General features: G+C 47.0%; 8 protein-coding genes across 8 annotated transcripts; 3 read left to right on the top strand and 5 right to left on the bottom strand.

Moving 5' to 3' along the window:
- Positions 1–222, top strand: BT62DRAFT_849462 (uncharacterized protein; the record flags this gene model as incomplete). Its single annotated transcript, XM_043182467.1, has 1 exon — positions 1–222. A coding segment is annotated over one exon (222 nt), but the record flags the coding sequence as incomplete, so codon positions are not given.
- Positions 1–1,069, bottom strand: BT62DRAFT_773311 (uncharacterized protein). Its single transcript, XM_043182235.1, has 4 exons — positions 945–1,069; positions 600–805; positions 332–548; positions 1–285 (listed from the first exon to the last, which is right to left on the bottom strand). The coding sequence occupies exons 2-3, from the start codon at positions 712–714 to the stop codon at positions 403–405; spliced, it is 261 nt and encodes an 86-aa protein (XP_043032711.1). The 5' UTR covers positions 715–805; positions 945–1,069; the 3' UTR covers positions 1–285; positions 332–402.
- A 553-nt stretch (positions 1,070–1,622) lies between these two features.
- On the bottom strand, positions 1,623–2,240 carry BT62DRAFT_914353 (uncharacterized protein; the record flags this gene model as incomplete). Its single annotated transcript, XM_043183907.1, has 1 exon — positions 1,623–2,240. A coding segment is annotated over one exon (618 nt), but the record flags the coding sequence as incomplete, so codon positions are not given.
- Positions 2,241–3,618: 1,378 nt separating this feature from the next.
- BT62DRAFT_914347 (t-SNARE) lies at positions 3,619–4,670 on the bottom strand (the record flags this gene model as incomplete). Its single annotated transcript, XM_043183906.1, has 5 exons — positions 3,619–3,821; positions 3,871–4,076; positions 4,126–4,268; positions 4,321–4,405; positions 4,459–4,670. 5 exons carry the CDS (start codon positions 4,668–4,670, stop codon positions 3,619–3,621), a joined length of 849 nt encoding a protein of 282 aa, XP_043032709.1.
- On the bottom strand, positions 4,357–6,205 carry BT62DRAFT_773219 (uncharacterized protein). Its single transcript, XM_043182234.1, has 8 exons — positions 6,134–6,205; positions 5,955–6,082; positions 5,780–5,901; positions 5,630–5,730; positions 5,393–5,581; positions 5,035–5,340; positions 4,459–4,985; positions 4,357–4,405 (listed from the first exon to the last, which is right to left on the bottom strand). Exons 1-7 carry the CDS (start codon positions 6,167–6,169, stop codon positions 4,722–4,724), a joined length of 1,146 nt encoding a protein of 381 aa, XP_043032708.1. The 5' UTR covers positions 6,170–6,205; the 3' UTR covers positions 4,357–4,405; positions 4,459–4,721.
- Positions 6,206–6,812: 607 nt separating this feature from the next.
- On the top strand, positions 6,813–7,783 carry BT62DRAFT_939208 (uncharacterized protein; the record flags this gene model as incomplete). The annotated part of the gene is made up of 6 exons (XM_043187679.1): positions 6,813–6,899; positions 6,950–7,227; positions 7,276–7,369; positions 7,424–7,559; positions 7,615–7,653; positions 7,705–7,783. Coding segments are annotated over exons 2-4 (235 nt in total), but the record flags the coding sequence as incomplete, so codon positions are not given.
- A 19-nt stretch (positions 7,784–7,802) lies between these two features.
- BT62DRAFT_983480 (GroES-like protein) lies at positions 7,803–9,810 on the bottom strand (the record flags this gene model as incomplete). The annotated part of the gene is made up of 11 exons (XM_043189787.1): positions 7,803–7,921; positions 8,013–8,204; positions 8,259–8,441; positions 8,481–8,540; positions 8,568–8,866; positions 8,925–9,074; positions 9,107–9,176; positions 9,228–9,243; positions 9,305–9,341; positions 9,397–9,457; positions 9,783–9,810. 11 exons carry the CDS (start codon positions 9,808–9,810, stop codon positions 7,803–7,805), a joined length of 1,215 nt encoding a protein of 404 aa, XP_043032706.1.
- BT62DRAFT_958155 (glycoside hydrolase family 43 protein) lies at positions 9,742–11,672 on the top strand. Its single transcript, XM_043188440.1, has 15 exons — positions 9,742–10,106; positions 10,156–10,273; positions 10,333–10,378; positions 10,427–10,462; positions 10,515–10,554; positions 10,607–10,662; positions 10,717–10,730; positions 10,786–10,796; positions 10,847–10,904; positions 10,954–11,145; positions 11,196–11,277; positions 11,329–11,389; positions 11,444–11,469; positions 11,523–11,561; positions 11,614–11,672. Exons 1-15 carry the CDS (start codon positions 9,944–9,946, stop codon positions 11,623–11,625), a joined length of 954 nt encoding a protein of 317 aa, XP_043032705.1. The 5' UTR covers positions 9,742–9,943; the 3' UTR covers positions 11,626–11,672.
- Positions 11,673–11,795: the final 123 nt, after the last annotated feature.

Raw genomic sequence — 11,795 nt, 5'->3', positions numbered from 1 at the left:
GGGAGACTTCACAGTCAGATTGGCCTCACTGCCGAGACCGATAATGAATGGAAGGTAAAGGGAATAATCTCTCACAGAGGAAGAGGACGAGGCGCCATCTTTGAGGTTGAATGGGCATCCGGAGATAAGACCTGGGTGCCCTATAGCGATGCTCAGAGTTACACAGCTGCGCTCCAAGATTATCTGGACATCTTGGGTGTCAAGGCCATATCACAATTACCCATGTCTCAGATAGAGAACATAGATAAGGGCGTGGAGATGTTCATTGGCTCACTGACCACGGATCTAGTCAGATTGGGATGGCGTGATAAGGATAAATGGCGAGACTTACCTGAAATCTCGCCACACTTCCCTTCCAAGCACTCTGACGCCCCTCATTTGTGCTCATTGTCTCATCGCAGCCTACACAAACACGCGATGGCTCCGGAGATCATCATCAACATTAGACCTTATGACTTCGATGCCATGAAGGTGACACCCCAGCAATTGACAATTGAGAACCTTGTGAATAGCAACGACGTCGTCTTGGACCGCTCTCAGGTCTTGCGCTGCTGCATCCTAGCCGATATGGTGATGAAGAAGGGTGGCGATGTACCCACCGATCAGCCGATGCCTCTTGGTTACGAGTACTTGGTCGAGGCTACTCGTCGTGAACCATACTTCACCATACAGGAGAAAAAGGCTTTTCCCTATGTCGACGAGACGACTGGCCATTGGAAGGTGCCAAACAAAACCATCAAGATCAATGACTTGCTGCCTGTTGCCCCCACGCAAAAGGTCGAACCGTTGTCAGCTATAGAAAGGGCTGAACTGGAGGAGTTGAGGGAATGGGAGCTAATGGAGAATAGACGGAGGAGGGAACGAGAGACCAAGTTTCAGAAGAGAAAAACGAACTTGATTTTGACGAAGAAGCTCGACAAGCAGAGGGCTAAGGACATACGCGCTATCAATCACCCTTTCCGCGGTGTCCAAGCCTTGAAGACTGGCTCACATAGCCACCCTGGTCCATCTCACCAGTCGACTATCCCCACACAACCCTTGTCCATTCCTGCACCAATGTCAAACGCCGCATCCACATCCACAGCCTCCAGCATGTCTACCACCGATAAACCCATGTTATCTGCTGCCGCGAAACCTTTTGTGCCCCAATCGGTGGCCCCTACCACTGGCACACTGTCGGCCTCATCATCATCTGGTGGTCTTGCGGGCTTGAAGTTCCAGAAGAAGACCGGCAGCCAGGGCAAGGATCAGAAGGAGGTTGGGCAGGACATGGATGTTGATAATCCAGAGGACGACAGCTTGTTGAACTATAGGGATGTTGCTTGAAGGTGTCGACGTGGCTGTTATTAGAAGGGATGCCTTGATCACAAGGCATCGGAGGGCGTATGTAACGGACGGGCCCGTTCTACTTCCTTTTTCGTAACATAAACCCGGACTTTATTTGAACTATGCTTATCTATGCACTCCACTCTTATCTACGTATAAATACTTGGTCGTGCCTAGAATTACGCCAGTCTTTCTTACCTTTTCCCCCCGAATCGAGGTGTCTTCAACCCGGTCCTTGATTCGTCCTTGTGTGCCGCTACTGACTATCATCGCTAACGTCACATCAAGCACTTCTCTCACAGCCTGCACGGAACGTCGCTATCAAGTGTTTGGAACGTACTTTCGATTGTGCCGGCTGTCATATCAGCGTAAAATGCCCAGGACCTAGTCAGAGATTTCTGAGCTACAAAATCACATTCTGGTGTCGCTAGGTGTGATTCTGGAGGAACAGATAGAAGGCGTTTGAATGCGTTAACCCGACTGGTCTGAAGATCAAAGAGGCGCCTTAAATATATGGGATTTATGGATTCGACCATCTCGTCGCTCATAGTAGAGATATCCAAAGCAAGGAAGTGGACCGATGCGATAATCGCAAGGTCCTCAAACTCATGGCTCGAGGCTACGACGTACGTTAATAGCGGCATCCGGTGGCGAATGTCGTCAAACAACGGCAATGATGATGAGATGTACTTGACCTGCAAGTCGTATTTCGGAGAAAGGCGGACAGCATCCATTAACGTATCGATGCTGGGCTGGAAAGGTGAGCATGAAATGTCGTAGACCGCGTGCAACATGATATTGATCAGATTTGACGTTTCCGGGACCGTAATGCAGGAGTCGGGATTGCGTAAAAGTTCGTTAAAGTCATTAAAAGGCGCTTTGAGGGGGCGACGCTGGTGTACGTGGAATAAAACCTAATCTGAAGAAACCAGCTGCGTATCAAGGAACTCCGTGGAACTTAAAACCAGGGCGTAACTTTGTCGATATGGCATTCACGTAGTTGCTTGACTGATTCGGTGGCTGCGAGAGGGATCACAAAGCCGGCAAACTGAAGGGTGCAAAAGACTACGCACAGAAGGTGCGACGACAGCCAGTCCATTGTCACTTTGATAGTGGTCTGAGCACTATTGCAATCCTCCACATCCAAGACTGGATGGTCATTGTACATGGGCAATGCTACGTGTACGTCCGTGCTGAATCAGCTTGATTCCTGGAATCAAGAAATTCTATATTGACAAGAAGAATGCGACATTATGACACTCACCCCAAAAGAGGGTATCATATCAGTTCTTCCGGAGCTGAACCGTACCACATTCCATTACATCCAAAACAAAATCAGTGGAGGTATAGGGAGCCAACATGCAATGCGACATCTATCCAATTTGACAAAGGAGTAGGTGTCAACTAACATGCTCAGTATATCTCTTGAAGTCGGATAGGAAATTATGTGCTCCCATTCTGAGCAGCGTTGAGGCACGTATTCCACTCCCTCGCTTCTGGCGTAAAATCGAGAGGAAAGGAGTTGACAGGCGGAAACTATATGAAGAATTGAAGTACACTCATCATGAAAAGAAATGGCCGACTCACCGAAGGATCCATTGCTGAGGATCTGAAGGGACGAGGTGCTTGGTAGAAAGTCAGGTTGGCAGTCTGTCGTAGCAAGCCCTCGTAACGTTGGATCTCGATGGTGGAGCTCCTTGGGAAGGATATAGTAGAAAGACCAAAGGAACGGAAGAACCTCAGGATCTAGTCTATTCTGGAGCAATGCGTGTCAATAGTATTTATAAACAGTAATGCTAAACCTCGTGGATCGGTCAATCTCCACCCTGAATGCATACACTCAGCTACTGCTTGACTGATGCGGCTCCGAGCATTTTATGCTAATTGCGACCTGAGTTTGATGACAAGGGGACAAGCTAGCTGGGTCAGAGAAGCGCAGCCTGGCTTTTCAGACAACCTCTACGAATTTTCATGAGGTCATCGAAGTAGATTCGCACATTGATACCGCTTTGATACGAGTAAACTTGGATAAAATCATCGATAGAACAAGGGTGTCTGTGTATAAAACCTACGAAGAGATTAGACTAGGGACAGACATAGATAGGGAGGGTGTCATGACATGTCGCGCTGTTATCATTGCACCTGGGCCACGCTCTTTCGTGAAGTTGCCTTCAGCCCCCCCGCCCCCCAACTTACTGTCCACTAATAATATTATATAACATAGAGCAAGGTGCTAATTAATAGCGGGTATAGAAAAGCATACGCATGTGTCCAGAGACGTTACGACAAGATCTAAAAACAACAGTCAGTTCCGTTAGCCACCAAGGGATGTGTATTTACAGCTAATAAGACGATCGCCACTACGATGACAAGCACAATCATAAGACAAGCAGCTCTCCGTGCAGCTTTACGTTGGTACTGCGCCGCTGTGGTGAGCTCTTCGGACGCTCGTGAGGTGTCGACTGCTATTGAGGACATGTTGGATTCAATATTGTCTGAGGCGGTAATCAGTGATGTATGACAAGGCATGCGCGAACAACGAACCAAGCAATCCACCCTGCTGTTCAACCAGGGTGCCCAAATCGCGGAATATTTCCGACAACTCGTGTATTCCTGTCTCAATCTCCCGAATGTCATTTTCTCTTTCTTGTATTAGAGATTCCTGATATGCAAGTTCATGGGGGGATAGTTGGTTCTGAAGTAGCAGAGCTTGGCGTTGTTCCGGAGAGTTGGTCTGCTCATCATCGTGTCTTAGAATGGTCAGTAGATATTGCAGGGTATTAATGGGCCATTTCGCACTGGTGTTCGTCTTCGACTGCTAGTCTGACGCCCTCGACCACTGTCCTCTGACGTTCAGCGCTAACTTGCTGCGCCCGTTGAAATGCGGCCAACGACATCTGGAAGTCATGGGATGTCTTCTGGAGCGACGTGCGCTGATGAGGCTGAGGCAGATGATGTGAGTATGTAACGAGATTGCAGCATGCTATTACACACGAGACTCGATTGTTGAACCGCCAGTTTCTTGAGGTCCTCAGAGCCGCGTTTGGCCATTGCTCGGGTGCTCTCCGTCAAATCATGTCTGCATTTCTAGAGCTCAGATAAGAAGAAAAGTTAGAGCAGCAAGATACAGACAAGCTCTTTCGGAGAGTATCAGAATCCTTCGCTGTACCCAGCTGGTCCACGAGCTTGAGGATGCCCTGTACATTGGCGTTCATCTTGAATACTTGTAAGGAAAGCGACGATTGAAGGGAAAGAAATGCAGCATCCTCGCTCGACTTTGGCACGGACGAAGTCGTGGTGGTGGCAGGATGGGAGTAGCCTGCTTCGATGTCCTGGAAACTCATTGTAGTCCTAAACAGACAGTGTTCCGGCAAATGCCGAAACTGCAGATTTATTTACACCTTTCGCCATACTGCATTCACTTTATCTACGCCTACCTTCTCTACTAACCTCCGTAGTACCGTACGCTCTCCTTCACTCAGAAACAGTGTAATCGTACCAATTCTGGGAACCTTTGACAGCGCGTCTAGATATTCGACGACAATCGAGGCATTCTTTTCTTCGTCGGAAGCGCTCCTAAATATTTCAACGATGGATGCCAGAAAGCTTGGCTCTAGCGACGCCTGAAAGAGAACCGGTAGTTGTGCTGGAGGCACACTCTTCAGAAGCAGGTCAGTTTTTACCATTAATCAAACAAATTGCACCTACTGTGATGATTCGGAACCGCTCCTCAGTTGACGGATGCATATCCCAAGCCTTTGTTAGGTCATATAATGTTTTGGGCACAGGAACTGAAGGCGATTTCGGGGCCGTGGACGCTGGAAAATTTTGCGTTATGGGATAGGTGGCGGCCTTTGCGTCATTGGATTTAGGGACAGTCACTTCTCTCGTGGGGAATATCGTATTTGGGCCATCGCTTCTGAAAATCCCCCCGCCCACGCGGCTAGTTTTTACGTCGTCTCGGCTCCGTTTTGCTTCTGTGTATGTCACTTGGGGAGTCGAAGATGTGCGTTCCTATCGTTTCAACCGTTAGAGCGATGCCCACGAGACGTTGCACAGGGCTAACTTCTTTCGAGGCCTGGATCGGCTGTATTTCCGTTTGTTTTGTCGCTACTGGTTGCGTAAAGGGTTCAATCTTTTCAGACATAGACGAAATCCCAGATGCTGATGGTTTTTCAACTGTATCCTCAACGATGGTGATCGGAATTCTGCGACGCGTTGGTTTTGAATTGAGTGTAACATCGATGGGTTTAGTCTGAGAATAATCAAAAACATTATTCTTCCGTTAAAGCTTCCGAATTACCTTGGAAATGGTAATCGAGCGTTTTATGGCATCTGTAACCTTGGTTATTTCTTGAGTAATAGACACGTTCGAGGGTTCCAGTTTCGCCGCAGCTCTAAGGTCTGATATTTCGTGCTGAGTATCCTGTCGGGTAAGGTGAAGCAAACCAACCGCCTTCGGCCTCCTTCAGCTTTCCCATCCCGACACGAGCCTGTGACCTGCGAAAGAGAGCCTTGGCATTGGATATATTCAGAGATAGAACGGTCGTGCAATCTCTTTCCGCATCGTCGTATCTATGTGGGCGCATGAGAAGGGTACTTGCCATACAGTCTATCGAGAAACGTACTTGCCTAACTTGAGGTATGCGGCAGCACGATTCAAAGGAAGCGTGTAATCCTTTCGATCGTTCACAATTGCGGAGGAATAATGTCCAACAGCCATCGCATAATCCCCTGCCTTGAAAGATGTATTTCCCTGACAATGGTCATCAGTGAGTATACATTTGTACGCAAGCTGATAGTGCACCTTTTCCTTGTCCAGCTGGCCTTGTTTACTACTCATTTTCAATGATGGACGTAGAAGAGAACAGGAATATTTGTCACGCTATTTGCTTCCAAAGCTGCTGTCCTCCAAACAAAATAATAGCACACAACCGCCAAGATCCAAGATCTTTGCGGAAGATCGTAACAGGGCAATGGCATAGCGTTTGCTATCGCATTGCGCTCAGGTGGTGCAACGATATTTTTCCAGCCGGACCGGATGGCGATCTTTTATCTTTAGTGTATACCCTCACGGCTAAGGTCACTGGTTTTTTGGAAGAAACACGCGGCTCATCTCTGTTCCATAGCTGGGCTTCGGACCGCTATTACGCAGACGGTATTCTCCATGTAAGTCGTTACTATCGGTAGTCTGTAGAGAAGGATAACAACTAGCTTTACTTCGGCGCGTCGTCTTTCGGATCTCAAAACATACAAAGTATTTTATCTTCAAATATAGTCGGCCTCAGCGACTTTCGAGTCTGCGATCTTCTATGCTACATCTTCGGCCGGTTTGCCAGGTGTGTCACTCCTGGTATTCCAGAGACTACGTTTTAGGTAGCTTCATTAACCACGGGCTTATCACATCGACCTCGTCAAGCAACAACTATAATGTCGGTATTGAGATTTCTATCTTCTTTCGCTATCCCATAGTTGTTCACTACTAGGCAATCGACCTCAAGTACGTGATTAAATTCCCCTCCATGGTCTCAACAATATACTGTCGCACTAATATCACAAAAGCCTTTTAGTAGGTGAGTGGATCTATCCTGCCTGGAATGTGTGGCCATTGAGTACCACCAAGATTGTAGCAATTGGTACCTTTCTTTGGGGAGTTGTCGGACCGGGGTCAAAAAAAGTCGAGTCGCAAGTCGTCCCAAACTATGTACTTTGATTGGTTTTATTACAGCATTGCTGTAGTCTTTCGCCATCCAGTGGTCTTCCTATGAATACCGTAACGTCCAGCGCACAATCGATGGTGGCGCTATTGAGGCCAGTGTCACATACAATCATGAAAGCCTCTATTATTTGTTCACCTCGTTGGCCATCGACTTATAATATTCGCATCGGAAGATCTATATCGTAGGTCCAGACTCAATGAGCCTGCATTTTGCTGACATTCTACCACAGCCCAACATCTAGCGTGGCATCTGGCTTTGTTGACCAAGCGGGTATAGTCTTGACATTTGGCGAAGGAACACTGGTTCTGGGCATCCATGTTAGCGTATGTACTCTTATAAAATGAGAGCGTTGCGGACAACTTGCTGTCGACTATTAGATTGTGGGTCCTGGAGGACAAGACTTGATGGACGATGTTGATGGCTTCACTCTTGTATACTCTGGGTTGAGCTGACTTCTCTTCGACTTTTTGATTGATTATTCACCAAGATTATTATACATCATCGGGAAGCTTCGTGCGTATGACCCTCTCTTCTCTTCTAAATTCTCACCAATGCATTCCTCTATTAGCTGGGCATCAACCTATTGGATTTTTCCAGCGGCTGGCCGGTAAGGTGTCTCCAATCCATCATGTGTGGAAAGTTCATTCATTCTGTACAGGTGGTTGCTTGAATTTGGCTTCCTTCCCTCCGCCTCTGGATATCATTTCATTTTCTGTATACTTCTCGCCGTTCTTTAGTTCGTTCTATTCCCTCAATTTATGTTTCCTTCCAAGGGTTAAACACGATCTTGCCAACCTCACCCTTATCAAACGTGGCATACATCTCCACTGCCTTGTCAAAACCAACGATTCTGTCAATCAAACTGCTTTCGTCACCTATCCCCCAATACGTCTTGACGCTTAACTTGTCAGAGTGGAGCGACATCAACTATGAATTGACAACCAACGGACGAAATAAAGTACGTACTTAAAAGTTCGAATGCCATAGGAAACAATGAACGAACGGGACAACGCCCAAAATCAAACGATACATTCTTGTCATAAAGTTGTCCTCCGGTCAATGGGAATGGATGTACTCCATGCGCATCAACAGAGGACATAGATCCAAATGGCTGCACAAGCTCGTAGGCCAGTGTGAGAGCGCTGTTGTTGCCGACGACTTGATCGAAAGCGGGAAGAGTTGGTTCATATGTAAACGCAGATGATGATAGACCGACCTCTAATACGGCAGAACACCCCACATCAGAAGTCCAGGTATGTACTGTTTCTTTTACTTCCTCGATAGACTGAACCACGAAGATCTCTTGACTAACTCCTAAGTCAGATATTTCAAAATAGATAGAACGCATCTTGTTCCTCCTAGATTCAATAGGATCAACGGCTATGATTTTAAATCCTGAAAGTAACTGTCGTTTTCCTAGTTAGTCAAGCAAACTTATGGTTGCGCAGAATCCGACAGGACCAAGCCCTATAATGGCAAATGTTGGAATATTCTCTTTCGGGAAAACGTCTGGTATATTACTAGACGCTTTGCCGTGCGGTGGCCAAGGCTCCGCCGCCGGTACGGGTAGCACTTTGGAGTGGCTCAATGCTTGAATGGCGGCGAAAATTCCAGTGGGGAGGATATCGGCGAGAAGAAGCAATGAACTATCAGAAACTTGTTTGAGCTTCGACAAAGGCCATGCATCCGGGTCACTGAGGTTGAATAGCGTCCCGCTCGCGCTCGGTACCCTAATGTACTGCGCTTGCACACCTTCCAAGGCGGGAGAACCGAACAGTTTGCTCTGGATGCACCGACACGTAAATCCTGATCGACATACTCTGTGAAGATTTCATAACAGGATCCCGAATTGTGGTATTGCGTGCACATCGGACTTACTGGCATACTCCGCAACTGGTAGGGAAGGGGCAAACAACTTTATCCCCAGTCTTTAGCTTTGCATACAGTGATGGAAGTCTGAGAGTATGTACACTGAAGCTCGATCCCAATTTGACAACTTGTCCGATAAACTCATGACCGCAGGTATGACTAAGAAGCGCGTGAACGTCAGGCCAGCGGACTATGCACCGGAAAAATAGACTCGCATTTTATCAACGGCTTCGTGTCCTCTGTACACATGAAGACTGCTACCTTAAAACAACTGTCATCGGCAGAAAATGCATCAGGCAGGACCATTCGTACCACACAAGCCGGATAGCTAGCATGGATACATTACCATGAACTTCTGGAAGATAGGCCGGTAGAGTTTTCCAACTTACGTGTATTCTTACGATGGCATCGTCCGAGTGGGTAATTCTAAAAGTGCAACACTAAGAATCACAATCTAAACTCATCTAAATGTTTTTCTCACTGTGGCATAGGCACGCTCTCCACGCGGATGTCGTATGAAGGGGGATAGAATCGGATCGCAACTTGCGAAGATGCGATATCTCCACCTTCACGAATAAAAAAAGCGATGATTCTGTATGATGCTATTGGCGTGATTTAATTCGAGATAAGGATTGAGATAAGAGACCTGCAGAACGAAAGATGTCTTAAAGAAAATTGAGGCTGGAAGAAATCTACTTCCAAAGGACGGGGGCCTATGTGCAAGCCGGAGCGCGCTAAGGCAGATTCTCGGATCGGATATAATGTATCCGGCCCGCTTGGGCCCGTTTCCGTATGTGAAGGTATAGTTAATTCGGCTCGTGGACGCGGTCCTCGTACCAGCACGCGACGAGAAAGCTCTATTGGAACTTGATTGGACCCGACGCCGGGTCACCATATCGACAACTCGATACTTTCTTCCAGTTTCTCCTGTATTTCTCCTCAATTTCTGCCAGCGATGCTCAGCCTGGATTCTATAAAAGACAGCAGACTCTTGGCTCAATAGCATCGAACAGACAGTTCTATCCTCAATGACTTCCCGTTTTACCTTATCTTTCTTTCAAATCCTCTGTGTCTTGCTGACATGTGCCGGTATTGGTCGTGCCTATGTTGGCCCTGGAACTGTCACTGGTTATACTGAGACACACGATCCTACTATCTGTAAGGACGGCGACGGGAAATACTTCTTATTCGGTAAGTTTAAACACTCTCATGTGCTAAAAATCCTTCACGACCACCGCAGCCACTGCTGCTGGTATCTCAATCACTACGTCCACGGACAGGACTGCGTGGACTTACCAGGGATTGGTGTGGCCCGACGGTGCGAGCTGGACCGACGATTACACGGGTACTTCAAACGGGTAGATGCATTCGTACCAGACTTCTCCATTTTCTGTCACTCAGTATTTGTTGATTCTAGAAGTCTGTGGGCGCCCGACTGCTACTATGACGGTAGCAAGTTCTGGGTAAGGAATTTCGGTAAGAAGTGCGAACGCAGCCTTGATTGTTTCTAGCTTTATTACGCCGCATCCAGCTTCGGATCCCAGGATGTATGTCCGAGACTCCGTACTTTTATTTTCTTTCGTTAAATTCATTGTCAAGTCGGCTATCTTCCTGGCAACTTCTACAACTGGTGCTCCTGGTTCGTTGTTTTCAGCGAATACCTTTTCCCTTGCGGTTATGTACTCTTCTAGGAACTTGGACCAACAAGGGTCTCGTAACGTCCACCTCGTCTGGTGACACTTATAATGTAAGTTCAAGTTGCTGCCCTCCATAAGAGACTTTCTAACGAAGCATGCTCCAGGCTATTGACCCCAAGTACGTTTCCTTGCTGCCGGAGATGCTGTCATAATCTCATCTGTTCTCTTTACAGTCTGTTTATTTGTTCGTCTCTCAGTTAATTCTACATGAAATACATCCTAAATCTATTCTAGCTGGAAGTACCTGGTACCTCAGTCTAGGAAGCTTCTGGACGGGTATCAAGTTGATCAAGTGAGTCTTTGAACAATCATTTTTTTGCATCCTAGCTCATTGCATGCAGACTCAGTCCGTCCACGGGACTTTCGGCCAGTTCCTCTGTTACGTCGTTGGCTGAACGTACGGATGACGACGGTGCCGTTGAAGCCAGCAGCATCTACAAATACGGAAGTTACTATTATCTTTTTACGTCCTGGGATATCTGCTGTGAGGGAACGTCCAGCACCTATAACATCCGTGTTGGAAGGTCAACAAGGTAACGGTTCATTTCTCACATGAAGACTCCGAATGCCAATGGTGTCATAGCATTTCTGGTACATATTATGACGAAGATAGTGTCTCTCTTCTTAAGGGTGGAGGAACTCTTGTCTTGGAGAGTCACGACGAGGTATACGAAAACATCGACGTCGTGAATGCAGCTTACCTTATCTATTCACAGATCTACGGACCCGGAGGTCAGGACGTTTTCGAAGATAGCGACGGTCCTATCCTTGTTTATCGTGAGTTAACTGTATATTCCTTGTTCGATTCCGGTATTCATGCCGTTCTTTTAGATTATTACACCTCATCGGGCAGCTACGTGAGGTCCTTCATCTCAGCGCTCCAGTACGGAAATAGTAACCTTTCTTTTAGCTCGGCATCAACCTCCTCAACTTTTCTACGGGCTGGCCAGTAAGTAAAAAAGTATCACTCGTTATCCATGCCGTTCATCTCTTCCCTCTAGGTGGTTGTTTGAAGCGTTTTGTGTTGGCGTATATTTTTCTAAATAAAATCTTGAGATGCAATACCTTTTGTGTGATTAACGACATCTCATATCTGTGCCAATGGTGACAGTGATTCCCCACACTAAAAAGTGGGCACATAATCCAGAAAAAGGCCTGGATGTGTCCGGATACCGTCGAGTCT

This window comes from Guyanagaster necrorhizus (genome assembly GCF_019112545.1).
Source record: "Guyanagaster necrorhizus MCA 3950 unplaced genomic scaffold BT62scaffold_86, whole genome shotgun sequence".
NCBI classification, from domain to species: domain Eukaryota; kingdom Fungi; phylum Basidiomycota; class Agaricomycetes; order Agaricales; family Physalacriaceae; genus Guyanagaster; species Guyanagaster necrorhizus.
The sequence above is the reverse complement of the archived record's forward strand: the minus strand, read 5'-3'. Positions and strand labels throughout refer to the sequence as shown.